This window comes from Labeo rohita, chromosome 17 (assembly GCF_022985175.1).
Source record: "Labeo rohita strain BAU-BD-2019 chromosome 17, IGBB_LRoh.1.0, whole genome shotgun sequence".
Classification (NCBI taxonomy): Eukaryota; Metazoa; Chordata; class Actinopteri; order Cypriniformes; family Cyprinidae; genus Labeo; species Labeo rohita.
Window position 1 is genome coordinate 16,901,610 of NC_066885.1, and position 26,451 is coordinate 16,928,060.

The window sequence follows — 26,451 nt, forward strand, 5'->3', positions numbered from 1 at the left end:
TATAACATGAATGATGTCTCTTACCGAAATATATAGTAGAAAACCCATGACAAAAAATTTGTTTTATACATACTTTGGACTATGGGGGGGGGCACCATTATTTTGATTTTGTGAAATGGTTGCTCTCGGTGAGCTACTGGCACTACCTGTGGCTATTTTTTACTGCAACACAACTCGGAAAATAAAATACTGATACAATGACCACAGCTACTGAAAGAGTTTACAGGTGGCAATGGATATTAGCGCAGGCTTAAACCAAATGCCATTTCCCAACAAGGAGTCTAAATGCACTGAGAAACTCCTTCAGTGGCTGTAGCATTATCATAAGCATCAACATGTTTACATCCTGCCAGGATGGCATCTAGCGTTTCTTGTCTCTGCCGTTTGTAAGCACTTTCAATAGCTGTGGTCTACTAAAAGCCTCAAAGGCATCAGGGCTAAAGTGGAGAGAACAAAGACGTGGGTCTTTAGGAAGTTTTATTTGTCCAAAAGCATCTTCCCATTCTTTTCTCCTCTTCTTATCGCTAGGAAGCAGTAGAGACTAACATCACTTCTCTTGTTGCCCTTCGACTGAAAATTAGAACCAAAAGCCACACAATGTGGCATTGTATCAGTATTTTCCAAATTATGTTGTGGTAAAAATAGCAATATACCAACAAATAGCATAATAACACGCCAGTAGCTCACTGAGTGCAACCATTTTACATCATCGAAAATAATAGCGTCCCTCATAGTCTAAAATATGTACAAAACAATGTAGATTTTTTTTAAATACTGCAAATCTTTCATGGGTTTTCTACTACATATTTTAGCAAGAGACACCATTTTCATTATATTAAGCCAAACAAGTCTACCCATACAAGTTCACTTTAAAATCGGAACACATTTTAAAACACTTGGTTGACATTTTAAATGGTTACAGAGATAACGCCTGACACTAAAACAAGGAACACACTAGCAGACTTTCAGGTCGTTCCAAACAATCTCATGCAGAAACAAAAGTATTGTTCCTAGGATATGACAAATGAAACATGAAAAATGAAAACAAAATGCGTTCTAAAGTCAGCTCAAAATGTCATGTTTTATATCATGTCAGACACTAAAAAATCTGTGTTCATTATACACTGCACTATTTTCTGTAAAATGTCTATTAAAATTTGACTCGTAGAGTGACTGTAGATAACATTTCTGTTGTCACGATATAAAATTAACTGTTTAGTCATTTAAAGGGGACACGAGAAGCTGATACTGACCCAACCCTGAATTTTTAAAGTATGGAGAAAGTAATTCTAAAATTGAAAAAAGTAACATTGTGAGTCAGCTAAATGCTTCATATTTCTTCAAATTAAATCTGAAATCACAGCATGCCGGCTGTCTCTTAGAGACCACGTTGGCCCTTCACTTCTCAGCAGGGAGCTCACAGTTCCTGACATTCTCCATAAATTCCACGAAAGGTCGTTTTATATTAAAATCCTTTCTTTTTTTTCTTTGTGTAGACGCCAGAACCTTTTCTCTTCCTTTTATGTGTTTAAGGTGTCTCTCAGTTCAACAAAATCTCATGCACTTGTTATAAACATACAGGTCTTTTATATTTACATATATATACGACGCATATACCTGCCAGATAGCACAAACAACGCACCACAAAGAGCTGTGGTGATTCTTTTATCCCTCTCTCACTACTGAAGAATAATTGCCCTGTCACAGCAAAAATAAATGCTCTTTCTGCTTTAAAACTTCCCTCTTATTTGACTATGAGAGTTGTTTTATATGAACTGGTAATGCCCTACCTGATGTGCAAATAGTTCCTCCTGCCTCTATAAATGTTATCTGCCTGCTCATTGAATTCAACCGTCACAGCTCAACTGAAAAGCTGAGCCTGGAGAAGCCTATTGCATTCTGTCCCTCTGAAATCTGACTTTATGCTCCTGCCAGACCTGTTAGTTCACCAGCAAAATGCCTCACACCGTTTGCCCAAAGGTTCAGCTTTGGAACATTAATGAAGAGTTTGGTTCCATCACATTTCTTATTCAGTGTGTGTGTGTTGAGGCTCTGGGGGATTATTTCTTCCATCTCTCAGTGGCAGCATCCACAGCTGCTATGGTTGTGCTAATCACCTTGTTTGTAACTGTTATTAAAATCAGGCAGCCCTGCTGGTGCATGATACACTATCGTTAGCACGCTGGGAGCCCACTGGGAGTCTTTCATATCTCTCACCAGCCTTAGATGTAAAATGGGATTCAGGCTTGACAAACGTTGTGTTCAGTCCTGGGGTCCCCAAATGCTTAGCTTCGCTCTACCAGTGGGCTGTGATTGACTGGTGGAAAGGCTGCTGATTGGCCAGTCAGTCCAATGAGCTGTATTGAATTTGTATGCTATAAAAATCAGTGGATGTGCAATTTTGTGTATAAAATGTAGGTCTGCTATTTTGCATTTTGTTTATAAATTGTTTGTAAACTGTTTTGTGAGCATTTAGTGACCCTTTTAATTTGCATGATTTATGATGCGGTTACATTTAGTAAGGTTTTTTTTTTTTTTTTTTGGCTCAGAACAGATAATTAAGCTTGAGTGTGGTTTAATACAGCACCATTTTTCTATGCTTAGTTGGATGTAGGGCAACTAGAACATTCTCATACAAAACAAAAACAAGATAATGGATCACATCCAAATTCATTTCCCCATTACAGCTAATAATACCTTTTATAGAGCACCTCTATTGATTTGTCCTGCAGAAGCCGGCTAAAAGAAACTCAGAAGCATGGAGTTTGTACTTACCCGCTAGGTACCCTGAGAAATTGCATTACATGTTTAGGACTGTCAGTCGATTAAACATTTTGATTGAATGATCAAATTAATTGCAAATTGAAGCTTGCATATCAATACATGCTTCTAAAAAATATAATTAAGATTCTTAAATTAGATTAGAAGAAACACAGAAACACAAAGTTGGTTTAGTGATTTATTTTATATTGCAGTAAGTATATTCAGTTTTATTTTGCATCTCACACTCGGGCACATTTTTACATCAGTGTGTCAAGTTAAAACCACTTCAATGATTACAGCACATCCCAAGACCCCTGCGTTCATTCTGTTCCATTCAGTTGCACACCGTCTAGTTGTTTTTGAATGCGAGAACACATCCTGTGTTAACAGCTCATTACTCATTCTTTGCTGCCTTTTCTCAATAAGTGTGCTTTGGTGAAGTGTGTTGTCTATAGTAGCATGTGGATCATGGGTCATAATTAAATCTAGTTGTTGTTTTTTTTTAACACTATGTATTTTTAGAAGTAACTGTAATTCTCACTTCCTAAGACATCAAGTTGCTTTATAGTAATTTGACATAGATGTGGTGATCATTAACTAGACCTTTAAAAATGCTTTTTTCTGCAAATCATAATAGCACAATGAAGATGGTGAGCTCATACACGCCTTCTCTATAATTTTCACTGTAGGCAGACTATAAACTTCATTCTGTTTGCGCAAGAACTAGTGGAAAATAGGAATTACAGAAACTAGTGAGTAATAGTGTTGCTCAAGCAGTGTTTTGTAAACTGAACCCCAAAATGAATATCAGCAGCATATCTCATCTCAGTATAATGCTGGTGCATCTGTCCGCAAAGGTCAAATTAGAGACCAAATTGACCCTTTGCAAAGACCCACCCCACTTCATTACTGTTGCTGTGGATGACAAGCCATTGCGCTCTCATGCCACACATCATGTTTCACATAGTGATAAATACATTGCAAAGCAAAAAGAAAACTCACAGTGCAGACAGAGCAGGTTACTTTAGGTATGAAACAAAGTCTCAGCTTTTAAATTTTGTCTTTTTTTAAAGAAATTCAAACAATAAATACCTTTTTGTGACTCTTGTGTCGTGACAGACCACTGTAGCGCCTCATTGCAAGTGGCACGTTTTCAACCACGTAAAGACATCAGTATACACTATTTTTCAAGTTCAAGTCCACTGATGTTAATCTACTCTCCTGTCTGTTTTGTTTGTCAGACAAAAATGGCCAATTCAGCATTATGATTGGTCAGATCGCTTGTCAATCAAACTCCCTGTGAAGGGTTAGTTAGGCTCAATGAGATGAGAAAACAGAATTGCTAATGTCTTTTAGTGTCAGGTGATCCTTCAGAAATCAGAAATTTTTTGGTGTTGTTGTTGAAACCATGATAAACTATTTAAGATTGTTTATGTTTTCTAAAGAAGTGTCTTCTGCTCACCAAGCCTGCATTTATTTGATCCAAAGTATAGCAAAACAGTAAAATTCTGAAATATTTTTACTATTTTAAATAACAGTACAAATATTTCAATATTAAAATATTTCTATTTGAATATTTTTTAAAATGTAATTTATTCCTGTGATTTCAAAGCTGAATTTTTAGCATCATTACTTCGGTCTCATGATCCTTTAGAAATCATTCTGATATTCAGATTTGCTGCTCAAAAAACATGCATTATTCTTCTTCTTCTTATTATTATTATTATGGTGAAAACAGCTGAGTAGATTTTTTTCAGGTTTCTTTGATGAATAGAAAGTTCAGAAGAACAGCATTTATCTGAAATAGAAATCTTTTGTAACATAATAAATGTCTTGATCATCATTTTTGATCAATTTGAAGCATCCTTGCTAAATATAAGTATTAATTTCTATAGATATATACACTGACTCCAAGCTTTTAAATGATATAGCATATAATGTTACAGAAGCTTTTTATTGCAAATAAATGTTGATCTTTGGAACTTTGTATTTATTTGTATAGAATAATAATAATAATAATAATAATAATAATAATAATAATAAATGTTTCTTGAACAGCAAATCATCATATTAGAATGATTTCTGAAGGATCCTGTTACACTGAAGACAAATTTAGCTTTGATCACAGAAATAAAGTACATTTTAAAATCTATTCATATAGAAAACATTTATTTTAAATAATTTTACTGTTTTTGCTGTACTTTGGAACAAATAAATGCAGGCTTGGTGTGCAGTTTTTGCAATTTTTGAAACATTATAAATGTCTTTACTCTTACTTTGTTCAAATTAATGTGTTCTTTTTGAATAAAAGTATAAATTTCTTCTAAACCAAATCTTTAGAAAATCTTTTTGAAATGAATGTTAAATCTTGAATGAAAACAATGAACTGCTTTGTCACAGCTTTTCAAAAGAAATTTCAGAACTGCAGCATTTTCCAGTAAAGTTAAAACTCTACAAAAGCTGCTCAGCAGGGTTTGGAGTATAAATGACTATATCATAAATACAATGAGATGACACCATGTGTAACATATTTCTGTAGTTTTTTTTTCTCCTCCAGCTGTGGCAGTATCACTGTAATTAAACTGATTAATTGTTCTGATTTTATCTTCTTACGATTAACAGTCTGACTCATTGAATCTGCAAATAATTGTGCGGTCCTGTTAAATAGCTTTGTCAAGGGTGATAGAAGATGCTTATCTCAACATGAAATCACTCCCCACTAAAACCAGAAGGAGAAGCCACACACTGTTATTACGCAAGATGGAAGAGCAGCCGGCTGCCCTAAAAACATCACACATGGACTGCATGACATTCGGAAGTTGCAGATGGAAGGCAGCAGCTGTAAGCTGCAAAATCATTTAGAACTGTATTTTGTCAAGGGGTATTATTTTCCCCCAAATAATTCAAATAATTATTGAATGAAAAATGTTTATGCATTCATGCATTATTTGTGTTATCTTAGTGGTGTTGTGTCTAGTCTGGTCTGGCTTCTAACTCACCTGTACGTTTGCACTTTTTTCACCATGCAAATGAGAAAAACAAATGATTTTGTGTTTTTTCAAGAGCCTTTTGAAGTCTATACTCAGTGTGCGGACAGCAATTTCTGTAATTATTATAATCTGGCCATAGCAATCTAAACTGAAAGCACATTTCAAAACCATTGTCATTCTACACGTTGCTACATTTTCAATGCAGTTTACATTTATTAAACTTTTCACAGTATTTTAAATAACAAAGCAGCTTTCCAGCCCATGTATTTTTAATCACTTTAATAGAAAACATGCATTCAAGCTACATAAGCAGATGAGTAGAAGTAAACCAACCAAACATTTTCATGCAGTTAGATTGGTACTTACAGAGCCAGTTCAAGCAGTAATGGTAGTGTTAGATAAGGGACTTTCATTAACCCCCATATTACCCTATCAAAATGCTGCGTATCAGTAGCTCGACCTCACACCTCTGTGATTCATGAGCGCATTTGAGAGGAATAGTGTCATAGAGAGGTGAAGGACACATTGCCTGGGTTATAATCTATTTAATTAAATGTTTTTACTTTATTTTAGAGAAGAGAGAGCATATTTTGAATGTAGATAGTGGAGGCACTACATATACACTGCTGTTTAAAAGTTTGGGATCATTGCGTTTTTAAAAAGGCTTTTCTGCTCATCAAGGCTGCATTTATTTGATTAGAAATACTGAAAAAACAGTTAAAACTGTTGAAATTGAAATATTATTGCAATTTTAAATAGTGTTTTGTATTTTAATATACTTTAAAATAGAATTTATTCCTGTGATGCAAAGCTGAATTTTTTACATGTCAGATTATCTGTCAGAAATCGTTTTAATATGCTGATTTATCAATGTTGGAACCTGTGATTCTTTTTTCAGGATTCTTTGATAAATAAAATGTTAAAAAGAACAGCATTTATTACAAATAGAAATTGTTTGTAACAACATACACTACAGTTCAAGTTTGTTCAAACTGTTTCCAGCACTGATAATTAATCAGCATATTAGAAAGATTTCTGAAGGATCGTGTGACACTGAAGGCTTTGTATCACAGAAATAAACTATATTTGAAAGTATACTGAAATAGAAGACTGTTATTTTAGATTGCAATAATATTTCATTATATTATTTTTTTCTGTATTAAATAAATGGAACTTTGATGAGCATAAGAGACTTCTTTAAAAAAACATAAAAATCTCAAACTTTGGAATGGCAGTGTGTGTGCTTGTATAAGATTCCTAAAAGTAGACAATGAAAATAGTTTTGAAATGTCTCCATAGCAAGTAATGGTATTCTATAGCCTGAGGACATGTGCATAACACCAACACAAGTGCTAAACATGGACATTTGCTATTTGTTTAGATTTGAATCCAGTCTGTGTACACTTTTTTATTTATTTCACCTGATTTTATTCAGTTTCTGAACTAGTATGAATGATTGAAATGTTTACATTTTTCAGTCATGCTAATAAGCTTTGCACACTCTAAGAGAGCAAGAAAAAGTAAAGTGAAATAAGTAGTAATATCTATGTGTGCACACTGATACATGTTTTCACTTGGCTGAAAAGCACACTATATGCCTAAATGGTTGGTTCCAGCGAGAATATGATTTTAATTGTTTGATGCTCCTTTTACACTGTTTAGGCAGGTTGCGAAATGTACCATTCACAGCTTTTTTGTTGCTGTTATTTGAGGCATATCTAGTCCTCCAGATTGTTTAGAAACTAAAATAATAAATCAAATCATCCAGCACATGCCTTTGAGTGCAGTGGCAATTTAGCAAACACATTCTGAACATCAGGCATCAATGATTCTTAGCATACAGTATGTTAATTGGCTAAATTTGCATTCTTCCACACTCTGTTTTAATTTTGTTTTCAAAACAATGTGCACTTTGAATAATATGTGTCTTGTATATATTTTATTGCTTTTCTTCTCAATCCAGAACATTTCAAGACCTTTCCAAGCAGACGGAGATGAGCTACGGAACAGTGAGAGACTCTGCTGTGTTTGAGTATTTCAGGGTGAAGGGCACGAACCCCTTGGAGCAAGACAGCACTTTCGCCGAGCTGTGGAGAACTATCAATAAAAATCAGGGACAGGATAACTCTGTGACCTCCCCTGCTGAAGGCATCCGCAAGGTATCAGACACACAGTCCTGTTACTTACAGATGAGGTGGAGGGGGGGATCAAGAGTCCACATATCTTGCCGAATCCAAGGTTTTCAAACTTTATGATGCCAAGGACCCCTAAAAACCAAGGCGTCTGTTTATTTTTTGTGTATGCAGACACAATAAATGCATTTATAATGTTACAAAAACATATATTTCACGTTAAAGGATTAGTTCACTCCAGAATTAAAATGTCCTTATAATTTACTCACCCCCATGTCGTCCAAGATGTTCATGTATTCCTTTATTCAGTCAAAAAGAAATGAAGGTTTTTGAGGAAAACATTCCATGATTTTTCACCATATAGTGGACTTCAGTGGGGATCAATGCAGCTTCAAAAGGCTCTACATGAGATACTACATATATATATTTGAATAATTAATTTAAGAATACCAGTAGGTTAATCACTTTGCGGTTCTTGTATATATTATTGTATATATCTGCATAGACATCACCTGAAACAGAAGATAAGAGGAGCTATTATTGAACTGAAAAAGCTCAAACCTTTCAAATCAGTACCAGTTTGTTTTAATCAAAGTGGAGAGCTGTCCATGGTGCTGAATTTCTGCTGTGTAGTGATATGTGAGAGCTGTCCGTGGTGCTGGTAAGAGCTTTTCTGTGCACTACCATGTGCATGATGCTGGCTCTTTGTAATCCAAAGCATGTCTCACAGAACACAGAAGGACCCTATCAGTAAATCGGAGTCTGTTTAGGTTTGCAACAGGATGATTCCGGCATCTTGCATCATTAAAGAGAGGAAAGGAAATGTAGCATGCAAGTCTGACAGAAAACATGAGAAAACTGCTTTAGACTATTAAGATAAATATTCATGGCTCAGACAATGTAATATCCAGCCATATTGTGAGAGTCATAAAAATTATTCATGTGCTGCAGAATGCATTCGTGTATTTATGCTTGTTTGGTAAAACTTTCAAAGTCACTTTGTATACAAACTGTTGCTGATGCCAAGAGAATCTTCAAGACACTTGATAGCCACATCAAACCCTTTGATAAAACTTCAAAAATTGTAGCTATTAAATTTCACAGCTCGTCTTATTGTCACATATCCACTGGCATGCTATTTGCACCAAACCATGAATCTATTTATGAGCGTTTTTGAGCCCAGTTACATAACTGGCTATTAAGCTAACAATTCAGTAGGCTCAGAATTGATTTCTTAAGCAGAATAATGAAAAGAGATAAGACACAGAGAAATTGAGGCCTGTACGGCTGCACCTCCGCACTTTGGATGGTGTTGAATAATCCTATTGTCAGGCCATCCATGCTGAAGTGTTTAACTGCCAGTAATTGCCCAAAAGATTCACATATACGAGTGTTTCTTCAACTATGGCCACTTTTGTCCCTGCAGACTAGAAAATAAATTCTCGTACAGGAAGCATTTCACACCCTCACTAGTTTAATGTGTTTGCTAAAAATGTCCAATTCAATTTAAATTTTCAGTTCAATTCACACATTTTATGTGGTGGAAATGAGGCCATAACTAATGGAAAGTTTTGCATCATTTCCCGTTTTAAACAGTTTAAAAAAGATAGATAGATAGATAGACAGATAGACAGATAGATAGATAGATAGATAGATAGATAGATAGATAGATAGATAGATAGATAGATAGACAGACAGATAGATAGATATATAGATAGATAGAATCAAAAATACAGTAAAAACAGTCATATTGTGAAATAATATTACAATTTAAAGGAACTGTTTTCTGTTTTAATATATTTTACAGTGTAATATGCAGCTGAAACTTTTTCAACAAGAACCATTATTAATAATTAAGCCCCAATAATAACTGATTATAACTGAGCACCAAATCAGCATATTAGAATGATTTCTGAAGAATCATGTGACACTGAAGACTGGAGTAATGGCTGCTGAAAATTCAGCTGTCATCACAGGAATCATTTAAAATATATTATTCTACTTGTATACCTTTGATTGATTTGAAATCGGTGCTTTTGAGAGTATCCAAATCCTACTAATAGATGTACACTTGAAAGACAAACTGTAAATATAATTTCAGGCAGTGACGGATATTTGTAGTATTTCACAAAGAGATAGGGCCAATTTCATGTTTATATGGAAGAGCCAGGAGACGGTAGCTTCTTTGTCATTTCTTCTTTGACGTCCTTTTTTTTCCCTTTGTACTTGTCATATGAAAGTTTGTCATAACTGTGTGGCTACGATAGAGCCTGAGTTTAAAAGAGACAGAAAGGAAAGCGAACGCGTGTGCTGCTTTATTTAGTGTGGTGGGTGAGGGGGGGAAAGCCATTTTCCCGAGAGACAGAGAGAGCAAAATCTCTTGAAAAAGAAAGCGGGGGAGGCTAGAAACAAGTTCAAAGCCATCTCATGACTTTCAGTGAAATATAAACATCTTTCATTTTGAATGATGTCTGTGACCTGTCTGACAAGAACTGACTGAAAGAAGCTCTCCGTCTCAAGATAACCTCCGGATGTGTTTACGTTACTATTATAAAAAACACAAAACCCTGCCATGATACATGGGCAAATTAAACACTGAACCGTTTGTGTGCATGTGTGCTTTCTCTCAGGTGAAGCGGGATCCGTACGCCTTCCTGTGGGACATGGCAGTGTTAGAGTACGCCGCTCTGACAGATGACGATTGTGCGCTGGTGGTCACAGGGAACAGCATGAGCAGCAAAGGATACGGCCTGGCTTTGCAGCACGGCAGCCCCTACAGAGATCTCTTCTCACAGAAGTGAGCGAGTGTATATGCGCAATATGATCAGAAAGACCGATACATGTTGTTAAAGTAGCTGAAGGATAGATCGTTTCAATCATTTTGAGTCAATATCAAGCTCCAAAGCTTCCCAAACATCACACTGCATGACTGTGATGGATTGTTTCCCTTTTCCTTTCATCATCTATCCTTTCTCTCATTTACATTACATTTATTTCCTTGGCAGACGCAGTCTTGCCGGAGAACCCATGAATCGTGTTGAATCACCAGTGTCTGCTTCTCGGAGCATTTATCTTCATTCCCACCCATCCTTTCTTCTCTCCACTGGCTTTAAAGCACCTCACCCTGCAGCCCTTCATTTGTTTGACTATAATTTGCATTCATATTTTCAGCTCGTACCGATGCTCCGCTCACATACTAATTAGCTTTAGGGAGGTAAGCTCGCCGGCAATTAATAATTCACATATCAGGAACATCGGGGCCTCGAAATGCATTTTCATGAAGGATCTTCTACAATCACCTTTCAGTCTGTTATGGGGAATTAGAATCAAACATGTTTTAAATTAATACCCAGGACGATTGCAGTTGAACAGACTTTATTTTTCAACCTTTGACATTTTCTATTCTATCATTAGTTATTGACCTTTTCCTCTGGATTCTTTACAAATGCATCTGCTTTCTGAATGTCTGCTGCATTGAAATGAATAACTACTAAGGAAACTTGTCCATGAATAAAGAGAAAGCAAATTAAAAACACTCTATGGAAGACCAAGTGTTCATTGCCGCTGCTGAATAGATTTTTTTTCCAGTGTTTTGCGAAGTTTGTTTGTTATCTCTGCTTTTTAGTTGAGGAGATAATTGCCTCACTTTTTACATTCAAAAACCAGAAGTGTTTTTTTCCATTGTTTGTTTCTTGGTCATGTTCTGTGACCGATGAATGGGGTTGGATACAGGGGTTGGATAAAATTATGTGTCCAAACAATAAAGCAAAGTGACAGAAAACCTTAATATTCATCTTAGAGACCTTGTTTCCACAAAAACTGACCACAAAGCCATTTTACAAAGCCAGCATCCATGAAAAAGCTGCTAATTCTAAAACTTTAATCATAGACACCAATACTAAAACGCAAAAGATGGTGTCTATTCTTAAAACCTGGATAGTTGGAGCACCAAGATGAACATTAAAAGGATAGTTCACCCAAAAATGAAAATTCTGCTAGTAATTACTCACCCTCAAGTCGTTTCAAACCCATAAGAGTTTTATACATCGTTGGAACACAAATTAAGATAATTTTGTTATTTGTTAAGTATGGGAGCTTTCTGTCCGTGCTGATTGCCTATTGTTAGTGTGTCGACATGCAGCGCAACTGCGATCATGGTGACCCGAGTTTGATTCCCGTCTCAAAGGTCCTTTGCCGATCCCACCCCCCTCTCTTCACCCAATGATTTCCTGTCAGTTCTCCACTTTCCTGTCTCATTAAAGCCATAAAAAGCCCTTAAAAATATATTTAAAAAAATGCATGAGCTTTCTGACTCCGCATAGACAGGAATGCCACTGAAACGTTCCCAGGCCAAGAAAGGTAGTAAGGACATTGTTACAATATTCCATGTGACAGCTGTATTAAAGGCAAAAGGTAATAAAACACCTTCAGAAATATTGCTGATTTCCCAGATTTTCATATTATTTTGTCCAACCCCTATATTTGCCTCATTATCACCTTTGTCATATTTTGTTTTGAACTGCCCTCTGTCCTCTTGTAATAAAGTTCAGTTTCAGAATGTATATTTCTTTTATTATTCAAATGAAAGCGATAGATTCATATCTTAGTCCTCATAACAATCCATTTTTGTTTTCACTTCAGGATCCTTGACCTGCAGGAGAAAGGAGACCTTGACATTCTAAAGCAGAAGTGGTGGCCCCGAAAAGGTCGCTGCGATCTGGACAAGCACGCGGAGCCCCAGCCGGAGGGCCGTGCCCTGAGACTCCACAGCTTCGCTGGGGTCTTCTGCATCCTAGCGGCAGGGCTGCTGCTGGCCTGTCTGGTGGCCGCGCTGGAGTCATGGTGGAACGGGCCACGCTGCCAGCGGGCACAGCCCAAAGAGGTGACCCCACAGGCGGCCAAACTACGGCCAACCCCTGCCCACCGCGCCCAGGACTGTACAGCCACTGCCACACTCTACTTTATGGATCCAGACGCCACTGACGCAAGCCCCGATTTAGTCGAGCTCCAGTACACCCAGCTATAGGTGTGACCATTAAGAACTTACTGCCTCCCATTTGCTGAAGTGTTGCCAAAGAGAAGGCAAGAGGGAAGGGTGAAGGGGGAGGGAGTCACTTAAGCACAAGATCACCTAAGACAAAAAAAAGAGATAAAATCTTTGATTATTAAAGGGATAGTTCACCAAAAAATGAAAAACAGTCATTACTCACCAAACCTGCTGTTGTTCCAAACCCGTATGACTGACTTTCCTCAACGGAACACAAAAGAAGATATTTTGAAGAATGTTTAAAGTCAACATGAAATGAAAATTCACCTTATCTGTTCATAAAAGTAAAAGTATTGTTGACAGGGGTGCACACCTGTGTGCATGCGCGAGTAAATAAAAAAAATGGGTAAATGAGTTCAGACCACTCATTGCCCACAACATCCTTTTGAATAGACTAGAAAAGTACATTGGCATTAGTGCAATTGCATTGGCATGCTTCAAATATGAGGTATCATACCGATCACAAGTGCAGTGTGGAGTACCTCAAGGCTCAGTACTAGGACCGTTGCTTTTCATGCTTTACATGTTACCTTTGGGGGATATTATCAGGAAACATGGCGTTAGCTTTCATTGTTATGCTGATGATACTCAGCTCTATATTTCTTAGTGGCCCGGCGAAACATACCAATTGGTAAAACTAGCGGAATGCTTAGTTGAGATAAAAAACTGGATGACTAGTCATTTCTTACTGCTAAATTCTGAAAAAAAAAAACATTCGTCAAACAGCATTTTTTCATCTATAAACATATCGAAATTACCACCTATGCTCTCAATGTCAGTTTCAGAAATGGTAATTTATGCATTCATCACCTAAATGTTAGATTATTGTACATATCACAATATACATAATATTTTTTTTGAATAAATAAGCTTTCCATTTGTGTATGGTTTGTTAGGATAGGACAATATTTGGCTGAGACACAACTAACTGAAACTCTGTCGGCACCAATAACCTCGTGGTTAGGGCACCGACATACGCTGCCATTGCGCTGCGGGCGACCCGAGTTCGAGTCCCAGCTCGTGGACCTTTCCTGATCCCACCCCCTTCTCTCTTTCCCACTTTGCTTCCTGTCGAAACTACACTGTCCTATCTAAACAAAGGCATAAAAACGCCAAAAATAAATCTTAAAAAAAACTATCTGAAATCTGAGGGTGCAAAAAATATTGAGAAAATCGCCTTTAAGGTTGTCCAAATTAAGTTCTTGGCAATGCATATTACTAATCAAACATTATGTTTTTATATATATATTCACGGTAGGAAATTTACAAAATATCTTCATGGAACATGATCTTTACTTAATATCCTAATGATTTTTTGGCATAAAACAAAAGTAGATCATTTTGACCCATGTTGGCTATTGTTGGCTATTGGTGCAAATATACCTGTGCTACTTAAGAGTGGTTTTGTGGTCCAGGGTCACATTTGTAAAAAGGTTCTTCCACAACTTTTGTCTAAGCTCCAAACAAAACATAAAGGCACCATGAAATGAATTCATACGATTCCAACTTCAAATGTCTTGCTATTTGGTCACAAATCCTATACATTTTCTAAGAACAAATTACATCTTATGTTAGTTTTATTTCACCATATTTTAAATGATTTCTCACTTCTTTTTAAAACTTGAAAGTTTTGGAACGCATTGGTTTTATAATGGCCACAAACAGCTAAAACGTTCTTCTAAATATCCTCTTTTGTGTTCCACAGAAGAAAGGAATTCATACGAGTTTGGAACCACAGAAAATGATCGCAGAGTTTTCTTTGTTTGGATGCACTATCCCTTTAAGTGGAAATGATAGCTTTTGTATTCAAACCCATTAGCTCTGTGTTATGGGCAACTACAAGTGTAGTTCCATTCATTCAATTGTTGTTTCCCAAGTAGCTTTCTGCATACAAACATCCCCAATTTGCAATATCAGTCTATTATTCTACTTCTGCTGCTTCTGGTCGTTAGGCAAAGGTTGTACCTGGATCCCTAAACTAAAGTGTGTGCAATGAGAATAAGCCAGTGACCTATTGACTCATGTTCAAGTGTTCTGCAGTTACTCTTCCGTCCTTGTCTCCTCTCCTTCTCTCTTTTCCCTTTGGTGATATCTTGAGCCGAGGCAAGCACGCTGGTGAGAGCAACAGCTCATAAACCACATATTATAGCTCGGGAACGTTGATCGTCGATAACATAATATTAAATTTTACAGACATTGTTGAATAATAACGACCCGACGTCTGTATTACGACTGCCATTTGTCAACTGCTTGAAATTTGACTAGATTTGAATTAATAGCACATGAAGAGATAAGAACTTTTACTAGCTTTCAGACTATATTGCTTTCACCAACTCCTTGTTCTTGCTTTAAGGTGCTCAGTCTGCCGTATGCTTGTACAATTTGAGTGTTTCTTTTATGTATGCTTTTGTTTGGTTTATGATGCACTGTAAGATGGGAGTCATTGGAGCTCTGGCAAGCAATAAGAACCACACAATAACCAACTTGACACATTTTACGTTTTATATCCCTCTCTGTGTCTTCTTATTGCAATTATATGCCAATGTCCAGGCAGTCACAGGTTCTCTATGGTCTCATACAGGACACTAAGGGCTGCACTCTGGAGATGGCGTCTGGGTCATTGGCATATAATGAAATTGCAACTGCTGCAGGATGCACACGGGACGTTTGGCCAGAGAGAGAAAGAGACTGGGAAGACACGCAGGCTTTTTACACAGGTCAGCCGAGACCTGAGCAGGGATACCTGTCAGTGGGGTGAACAATATAGAGTCATTTAGAGGAAGGACGAGCGTCCTCCTAAAGCGGGTTAGGCCTCTAAATCAATCAGATTATATATGTGGATGTGGGCGGTAATTATGTCTCACTCATGCATAGAGAACTAACTGATGACAGAGACCCAGGCAGAGTCAGAGACATTAATTCATCCATATTGTGTGGATTAATAAGTACTTTTTGTTTAGAGTGATGATTTTATTCATGGAATCTGTTTGCCAAAGCAGCACTAACAGGAATCCCACTGTGTGCCTCTCCATTTCGCTCTACATACTCATCAAATTCATCATCTTTGTTTGTCATCCATCAGATCACCCATTCAGTGGCCACACTGATGTCCCAAAATATTGCAATCTGGAATCCAAAAGGAGATTGGCCTCCAGTTGTGTTGTTTGTCACGGCTGTTAGTGCCCCAAATTGGGTGTATTTTAATGGCAAATTAATGCATTTTTAATTAGAGCCACATTCAGACTTTTTCTTCTACAGCTGCATGAGCTCTGCAGTAATTATCTCTTCATTGATCTTATGACTCAGAAGCATAGTCTCATAATGTGACACCTCTAATTACCCATAAGCGGTACAAAACTGTAGAATATACAGCTGATTCGCTGATATCGACCGGGCTAGAGACCCAAGACCTCTGCAACTGAGTTAAAGGACCAGTTCACCCAAAAGTGAAAATCCATTCACTCGTTCTCATGTCGTTCCAAACAGATATTGCAAGCAACAGCGGTGCACCAGTTCTAACGCCATGACCTTCACAGACATAATCAGCAGTGTTTTTATAACTTATATGTGTTTTTAACATAAACTTGTGGGTATTTGACAGTTTAAGCGCAATAAGACTTGAAACATGCCATGTTTCTGTGTGCGTGCTTCTGATGTGTGCATTCTGTATATCAGAAGTTAATCAGATTTTGGCAGAGTACCTGAGCTACGAGCTGTAAAGTCACAATTCTAGAAAAGAGGGCGGAGAGCATCAGCTAATTTGCATTTAAAGAGACATGCACAAAAACAGCGTGCTTCAAAATAAAATAAATGATCTGTGGGGTACTTTGAGCTGAAACTTCACAGACACATTCTGGGGACACCTGAGACTTCTATTACATCTTGTAAAAAGGGGTATAATAGGTCTACTTTAAAGCATGTTTTTGTCCGTATAATGAAAGTCAGTGGGGTCCAAAATCTTTTGTGTTCCACATAATACAGGAACAACATGAGAGTGAGTGAATGATAATGGAATTTAATTTTGAGGTGAACTATGCCATTAAAATGGAATGGATGCATTACCGAACTGACTTGTCCAAAACAGAGAAGAAGAACAGTGAGTAGTCCTGGATGTTACAGTTATCAGTGTTGAATGAATGCTTCACAGTATCGAGTTCACCCTCCTCACTCTCTTACAGAGGATGCATGGCATGAGAATTAAATGCCTGTGTGGGAAAAAATGTAAGCAGTTAGCAGCCTGTTAATGTTGGCTTGATTCTTTCATTAAGTGGCACGCCACGGCATCACTGGCGCATGACCGAAGCTATTTCACGGCAGTGCGTATCAAAGAATGAAGAAATACCCCTTTCAAAGCTACTCTGAAATAAGCCAGAAACATTAAAGCTCCAAAGCATGTGTTTGCAATTCAATTTATGGCCCATGTTTCCCAACGCTCATTCTCATTTGCATCATTCGTAACTTTTCGGATGCAAAGCTTTTTTTTTAGCAGTTTAGCAGACCTTTTGCTTGCTGGAGCGGGTGGGTGAAGAGATGGATTTGATTTTATTTTGATGAGATTATTCCGTGCTGTCAGTAGTACGTTGTGTAATTGGCATCATTAATCAAAGCTGATGTGATTGTTGGATCCCCCGGTAAACACCTTCTGCTCTTTTCTGAAAGAGAAATCCACGTTGCTTCCATTCACATCTGTTTTTGCTCCAGCGCCCGTCCACGTTTCATTTCTCGCTTCTTCTTTCTTTCTTCCCGTTTTCCACCCCACAAATCAATTCCCGCCCTTTCATCTTTTCCCCCGCCTCAGACTCTCTCTCTCAATCTCCCTGTTTCTTTGTCATTCCCAGGACAAAGAGGTGAATCTGGAGCAGGTTCACCAGCGTTTGAGTGGGCTGATGGAGGACGATCTGGCGCACAAGCAGCTGCCAGGTCAGTCTCTGGAGATCTCTGCCCTGGACATGGGCAGCATGCGGCCACAGCAGAGCTCCCAGGAAGCCATGAGAGATTTCCCCCCTGGGGGCCTGTCCGTGACTTCGTTCCTCCAGGAGGGTCCTGGGGTCGGCCGCGTGCCCGGACGGAGCCTTCCCCTCCCTCTCAGCAGTTCCACTCTGCCACCCTCCATGCGCTGCAAACACCGGGCGCCCAACGGAGGCCTTTTCCGCCAGAGCCCCGTAAAGACACCTATGCCCATCTCTTACCAGGCAGTGCCCGGGGGACCCATCCCAGAAGCCATTGATCCAAGCCATGGGACCTCTATTTGAGCCGAGCCGTCTGAGCGTTCTAAAGACTGCCAACCAGCCGATCACAAAAACCGAGTTTGGACCAGGTCTGGTTGCATTTATACAATTAACATCCATACAGACAGATACGGAGATCTCTTTTTTCAGTCCACATACATATGACTGTGAGATGCTGACTTTCCTGTACCCTGCCTGTACATATTTGTATATACTGAGAGACAGCAGTGAAGTCAAAGTGTATTTTGAATATTCATGATTTTTTTGAAGTTGAGTTTAAAAGAAGTAATTACCTACAATACAGACTGTTTGAATGGCTTTGTAAATTTTGTTCTAAAATAAAAATGAGAATTCCTTGTGGATGTTTTCTAAGTGCCACGTTTAAAGATTTTCATTTGAAGTCGAAGATATGGGGAGAAAACAACTGAAAGAGAAACAATCTGTAAATCTTTTGATCTCCTAATTTTTTGTTTAATATAAAACAAGCTTTAAAGAGAAATGAATCAGAGAAACCGCAGGTTCGTGGAGGCTCCGCTCACGTAACGTTTGATCCCAGGGAACAAAGTTTTAGTAGCAGCTCTTCATCACATACTCTTGGAGTGTGTGTGGAGGCTGAAACTGTCGTAGCCTTTGACAGCCGTGTGTACAAATCATCTGTAGAACAGCATATGAAACACTCGCCTTTAATATCAGATACATTCTAAAAGAGACGTATGTACATTATATGTACCTGAAATTCTGCGTGTTCATATGTAATGGCTACATATGAGGCTTTTTTATAGTGTGCTCTAAACAGAGAGAGAATTCTAAACATATCAATATTAACAATGTTGCTTCTCTTTAGTAGAAAACTGATCGATATAAAAATCTTTCTTTATCCTGTTCCTGAAAACAGTGATTTTAACATGTTGGAGGAAAGTCACAGTGGTGTTTGAGATTCTTTTGGTTATAAAATAAACTCTTTTGCACCAAATCCTTTATCCACTTAGTGTTTATTGGTATGATTATCTTTTTAAAAAATAAAATAAGGTTGAATTCAACTAACTATTAACTACAATTATTAGGTTTAGGTTAATTTATAAATGCATAATTTCTTTGTGATATAATTTTGAGGTAATTTCAGATGTTTGGAGTGAGGTTTTTTTGAAAGACAGAAACTTTTATTCAGCAAGAATGCATTAAACCGATCAAATGTGACAGTAAAGACATTATGTAATTTTACAAAAGATTTCTATTTGCAATTAATGCTGTTGTTTTTAACCTTCTATTCACCAATAAATCTTAATAAAAAAAAATAGCAGCACAACTGTTTTCAACATTAATAAAAATGGTAATAATGAATGTTTCTTGGGCATCAAATCAACTCATTAGAATGACTTTGAAGACTGGAGTAATGGCTACATTTGAGTCTTTTTTTATAGTGTGCTCTAAACAGAGAGAAATATAAACATATCAATATTAACTATGTTGCTTCTCTTTAGTAGAAAACTGATCGATATAAAAATCTTTCTTTATCCTGTTCCTGCAAACAGTGATTTTAACATGTTGGAGGAAAGTCACAGTGGTGTTTGAGATTCTTTTGGTTATAAAATAAACTCTTTTCGCACCAAATCCTTTATCCACTTAGTGTTTATTGGTATGATTATCTGTTTAAAAACTAAAATAAGGTTGAATTCAACTCACAGTTAACTACAATTATTAGGTTTAGGTTAATGTATAAATGCATAATTTCTTCGTGATATAATTTTGAAGTAATTTCAAATGTTTGGAGTCAGGTTTTTTTGAAAGACAGAAACTTTTATTCAGAAAGAATGCATTAAACCGATCAAAAGTGACAGTGAAGACATTATTTAATGTTACAAAAGATTTCTATTTGCAATTAATGCTGTTATTTTTAATTTTCTATTCATCAAAAAAAAAAAAAAAAAAAATAGCACAACAGTTTTCAACATTGATTCAAATTATAAATGTTTCTTGAGCATCAAATCAACTAGAATAGAGTTAGAATAACTCTGAAGACTGGAATAATGACGACATTTGAGTCTTTTTTTTATAGTGTGCTCTAAACAGAGATAGAAATATAAACATATCAATATTAACTATGTTGCTTCTCTTTAGTAGAAAACTGATCGATATAAAAAATTTTCTTTATCCTGTTCCTGAAAACAGTGATTTAAACATGTTGGAGGAAAATCACTGTGGTGTTTGAGATTCTTTTGGTTATAAAATAAAATCTTTTGCAACAAATCCACAGTGTTTACTGGTATGATTATCATTTTAAAAACTAAAATAAGGTTGAATTCAACTCACAATTAACTACATTTATTAGGATTAGGTTCATTTATAAATAGATGATTGTCAATAATTCTTTGTGATACAATTTCGAATTAATTTTAAATGTTTGGGGTTAGGTTTTTTTGTTGAAAGACAAACTTTTATTCAGCAAGAATGCATTAAACTGATCAAAAGTGACAGTAAAGACATTATGTAATGTTACAAAAGATTTCTATTTGCAATTAATGCTGTTATTTTTAACCTTCTATTTATCAATAAATCTTAATTTGAAAAAATAGCAGCACAGCTGTTTTCAACATTAATAAAAGTAATAATAATAAATGTTTCTTGAGCATCAAATCAACTCATTAGAATAACTCTGAAGACTGAAGTAATGACGACATTTGAGTCTTTTTTTTTATAGTGTGCTCTAAACAGAGAGAAATATTAACATATTAATATTAACAATGTTGCTTCTCTTAAGTAGAAAACTGAACAATATAAAAATCTTTCTTTATCCTGTTCCTGAAAACAGTTTTTTTTTACATGTTGGTGGAAAGTCACAGTGGTGTTTGAGATTCTTTTGGTTATAAAATAAACTCTTTTGCACCAAATCCTTTATCCACAGTGTTTACTGGTATGATTATCATTTTAAAAACTAAAACAAGGTTGAATTCAACTCACAGTTAACTACATTTATTAGGTTTAGGTTAATTTATAAATACACTATTGTTAATAATTTTCGTGATACAATTTTGAGTTAATTTTAAATGTTTGGGGTCAGGTTTTTTGTTGAAAGACAAACTTTTATTCAGCAAGAATGCATTAAACTGATTAAAAGTGACAGTAAAGACATTATATGATGTTACAAAAGATTTCTGTTTGCAATTAATGCAATTATTTTCAACTTTCTATTCATCAAAAAAAAAGCAGCACAACAGTTTTCAACATTAATAATAATAATAATAATGACTGTTTCTTGAGCATCAAATCAGCATATTAGAATGACTCCGCGAAGACTAAAGTACATTTAAAAAAAAATATATATATATATATATATATATATATGTATGTATATATATATATATATATATATACATTTTATTTTAAATTACACTGTTTCACAGTCTAACATTTTACTGTATTTTAGATCAGATCATTCTCATTTCATTAAAGAACAAACTATCTTAACAACCCCAAACTTTTGAACAGCAGTGTATGTAGAAATTAACATTAACCAAGAAATAATTCATGGTACCCAATGCCTAATTGACAGATTGATCAATAAAGAGTGATTTATTTGCACTGGAGTGCAGTTCTTCACTGTCAATCAAACAAATATATTACCTGTTTCATTAAGACTATATCCAGTCATATTAAGAGGATAAGTCATAAAAGATGAAGTGATGTCTTGAGGTGTTGTGCAATGCCCCTAGGCTCCATCTTCAAAATAATGTTCCATCTACCTCAAATACTAATAATGATCAACAACTGACATTCCCCTGCAGAGCAAATCAATGGAAGCATTAATTATACAGTTTGTTTTCAGATAAACTCTACATGACTATTGATTTTCAGAATCCTCTCGGTGTGGTGTTATTCAAAACCAAGTCTTGCTTCTTATTTTCCACTAATGAACACAACCAATCAGCCACTCTGAACAGCAGTCATTTTTTCGACCAGCTGGTTTATGCTCCTCACTTTGCCACTAAAGCGAACTATCAGATCACCGCAGGGTTTACATTCAGTATGTTGCAGGGATAACACTTGCCAAATATTGCCAATGTCAAGCTAAATAAAAAGGTCACGGTAGTGCCCAGAGTCTCTAAGGCTACATGAACACACCGGATTTCAAGTGCTCAAGTCCTTGAGTTGTTTGTCAGGTGAACAGACTGGCGATGCCCTCCCTGGCCCTCCTGCCAGCTGTGTCAATAAGATCTAGAGCACCACGTGGATACCATCACTGACCCTGCAAGGGCAGAAGACGTTAAAACTTGTTGTGTCAAAAGTTACATGCCTCAACACACATACAAGATATATGTACACTTTATCATTTAGCTTGTTGTGGCTTGCGATTTGTTCATGTCTGGGTGGTCCTTTTCATCTCAGGCTATTAAACCAAAAGGACGTATCAGCTTTGGAATCCCAGTACCCATCAAATACTAAAAGCCCTGAACATAGAATACAGGCTACATTTTCATGTTATGCTTCATTTGTGAGAAGATGCCGTTTCACAGCATGTTCTGAAATGTTTGGCTCAACTTCAAGTTAATATGATCTAAAAAGTTGAAACCTGTCATGTTTACATTTGATCAAAAGGCCTCATCTGGTTGGCATTGCTAAAAGCATGCTAATATTGCATGCTCAGCGCAGATCAATGTATTGATGTGAGCAACACGTGCAGCATTTGTGATGTGAAATGTAATGAACAGACTCTCAAACAACCGATTTTTCCATTCATTCAAAGCTCGTTTTACATGTCTGATGTTTTTCAAAGCTTATTTTATCAATAATTACAAAGCATTTAGAATTATATAAGGGATGCGCCGCTATTAAAATTCTCAGTCAATATCAATGTCCTATTATTATTCATAATGACATCTGAGAATGACAGTAGCTAATTATTTGTAGTGACACATGCCAAGTTTGGATTTCTTAAGGAAAATCTCTCCAAACTAATAAATAAGATTTCCATTGTTGTATGGTTTGTTAGGATAGGACAATATTTGGTCTGGAATCTGAGGGTGCAAAAAATAAAAAAATAAAAAATATTGAGAAAATTGCCTTTAAAGTTGTCCAAATTAAGCTTTCAGCAATGCATATTACTAATCAAAAATGTTGATATATTTACAGTAGGAAATTTACAAAATATCTTCCTGGAACATGATCTTTACTTAATATCCTAATGATTTTTGAAAAGAAAAATCGATAATTTTGACCAATACAATGTATTTTTGGCTATTGCTACAAATATACCCATGCTACATAAAGGATTAGTTCACTTCCAGAACAAAAATGTTCAGATAATGTACTCACCCCCTTGTCATCCAAGATGTTCATGTCTTTCTTTCTTCAGTCATAAAGTAATATGTTTTCTGAGGAATACAATCCAGGATTACTCTCCATGTAGTGGACTTCTATGGTACCCCAAACATAATTTCTTTACAACTGAAGAAAGAAAGATATGAACATCTTGGATGACAAGGGAGTAAGTACATTTTTTTCACAAATATTTGTTCTGGAAGTGAACTAATCCTTTAAGACTGGTTTTGTGGTCGAGGATCACATAAATGCCATTTCTTTTCAGAAATATTAATCACACTCAAAACTGAAATGCTTGTATACAACTCAATTGCACATAAGGTAGTTCATAATATATATATACATTTCGGTAAATTGTACTGTATTTTTAAACAAACTGTGATGTCTATTCATGTTTATTTCGCGCTTTAACTTGTGTTTAAGTGTAGGGTGACTGCCGATTGAACTGAGGTGATCTGTCACGCCACATTTAAGAGCGTCAAAACGGGATTTATTGTTTGAAATTTGCGATAATATTTAAATGACTTGAGAGCTGAGATTTTGTTTCCTATCAGACGTTAAAAAATTAAGCATCAATAAAGCAAATAAAATCAATAAGGCGTGCTACAAATGATGTTTTAAGTCTTTAAAATATTAAACACCGTGGAATTGGCAACCCTGGCTTGAACTACGGGTGGTTGATAGGGTCAAACAGAACCTGCAGATATATCCTATTTAATTGTTATGATAATGCATACAATATTGAATACGCTGAACTGTGTCTTTCAACACACAAACACATCTGTGATGGGCATTAAGTAGTGGTCAACGTCTATCATTTAAAAATATATAGAAATGGGTGGATGGACCAATAAACATGAACAAATAAACATCACAAGGCAACTGTTTTGAATGCAAATGTCAGTCATATCCATCTCAATTAAATGATGAAAGCTTTGGGGACAGGGCTAAACTGTGAATAGAAGGTAATTGCTCTGAAGATGCTTTCTGATTGAGAATGCCTTTGCATCATTAACACGTCTATAAAAAGATTGCAGATGTTTTATTAATATGCTATTTTTCTAAAGAAATGATTGGCACATTTGTGGTCTGGGGGAAAAAAATCTTTCCCAGTAATTTCATAAGCAGTGGGCCTCTGATATGCAAAACTGTGAATCCTAATTATAGGAGCAAAATATGAACACAACACAGCGGCCAAAGATGATACTGATGCTTTAGAGTCTCGCTAATATGAGGCCATTATTCATATAAATGAGTGCAGGAAAAGCTGCAGAACTGGGGGGGGGGAACACAGAGCTCCCTTCACACCACAACAAATCATTCAAGATTCAGTAGCGATACACATGCAGCGTGACTTCCTGAAAAACATCCAGCCAAGACAAAAGGATAAAACAAAACCCTGCATCAGTGCACAATTCATGATGGAAATATTTTACACCTGATTTTGGCAAACCTCAAACTTCCACCCGTGACACAGCGGGCTTCAGTAGTGCAGGCGGCAAATGACAAGCCCCTCGTCTTATCTACTGTAGCACACAAACTAGAACCCTAACCTTGAGAAGTCATTTTGCTAGATCAATATTTGCCAGACGGAGAGATTGAGAGGCAGGCAGAATACTGCGGCTTAGAAGAGATGGAGGGAATATCAATGCCCACAGGTGAGAGGTGGAGAAAGCAAGAAATATGGCGGCTGTCAGATCACATTTTTTAAAAACTCCATCAAGTTTCAAGTGCCGCTGGAAAATCTTGCAAGTGTGTGTTTTGTAAACCGCAAATAACTTTTTGAAGGCATTATTTAAAGCAGTTGCACTGGTCAGCATGCAATTGATATACAGCCCACGAACACAATACATAATACAGAACTGTTTGTTATTTTATGAATGTGTAGAATAAACCATAGGTTTTTTTTTAAAGGTCTCCAGTAAAGTTTCTCAGCTTGTTTTTTTGTTTTTTTTTTTCTTTTCAGTCTGAGTTTTTTTCTGGGTCCAACTATTCTTCACTCAACCAGAAGCACCAAACCTTAATTTGCACCTGAGATAGTGGTGGTTGTTAAAAGTTGTAACATGAAGTACCACTGTAAATGAAAGTACATGTATATAAAGTTGAATTGCCAACAGAACAGCTATAAAGAAAAGGAAGAAAGTGTCAAGTCATACTATAGTTGGAGTCTGTGGGCCTTCGGTTTCAGGTCATTCCTACTGTATGTTCTCAGGGTCCTATGTGTGATCATAACAATAAAGCAGACATCTTGACTGAAATTTTAGTTACACAGGTTTTAGATAATGTGATTAAGTTTTACATTATGAGCATTGGCTCTTGTGGAAGTAAAAGGAAATGAGACGGCAGATGAGAGTGCAAAGAATGAAATAGAAAAGAGACATATAAATATTAAATACTGTACAGTAAGTCCAATTAAACAACAAATGCGAAGCAAATGACCAAAAAGAACGGAGAGAGATGAGTAGGATAAAACAAGTAAATGGTTTTATGACATTCATAGGGTACCAGAGAGTAAAAGGATGAAATAGAAAGACAAGAAACTATCATCAAAGAGAGAGTAAAAAGGATAGGTCACCCAAAAGTGAAAGTTCTGTCATTATCACTCTCCCTCATGTCTTCGGAACGTGAAGTAAGATATTTTTGCTGAAATCCAAGAGCTTTTTGACCCTGCATAGACAGCAATGCAACTGCAATGTTCAAGGCTCAGAAAGATAGTAAGAACATCAATAAAATAGTGCATGTGACATCAGTGGTTCTGAAGATGAACAAAGGTCTTACAGGTTTGGAACGACATGAGGGTGAATAATTAATGACAGAATTTTTCATTTTTGGGTAACCTATCCCTTTAAGTTTACTTAAGAGAAACAAAAATAATTCTGAGTTTAATTCTGAGGATTAAAAAAAAATAATTGCACAACAGACTGGAACACTTAACGGCTTTAGTGCGGTAAAGAACTACAATAACATGAAACATT

General features: G+C 36.3%; 1 protein-coding gene across 2 annotated transcripts in view; it reads left to right on the forward strand.

Moving 5' to 3' along the window:
- The window catches only part of grid1a (glutamate receptor, ionotropic, delta 1a), a 315,412-nt gene extending 296,896 nt beyond the window's left edge, over positions 1-18,516 (forward strand). Inside the window, exons 13-16 of one of the 2 annotated variants that reach the window (XM_051133243.1) lie at positions 7,717-7,912; positions 10,516-10,682; positions 12,527-12,767; positions 17,771-18,516. In XM_051133243.1, coding sequence (XP_050989200.1) covers positions 7,717-7,912; positions 10,516-10,682; positions 12,527-12,767; positions 17,771-18,184 — 1,018 coding nt within the window. In that variant the 3' untranslated portion in view covers positions 18,185-18,516. Of the gene's footprint in view, positions 1-7,716; positions 7,913-10,515; positions 10,683-10,890; positions 11,392-12,526; positions 12,768-17,770 lie in introns of those variants that run through there. The other variant, XM_051133244.1, reaches the window with a different exon arrangement.
- Positions 18,517-26,451: the final 7,935 nt, after the last annotated feature.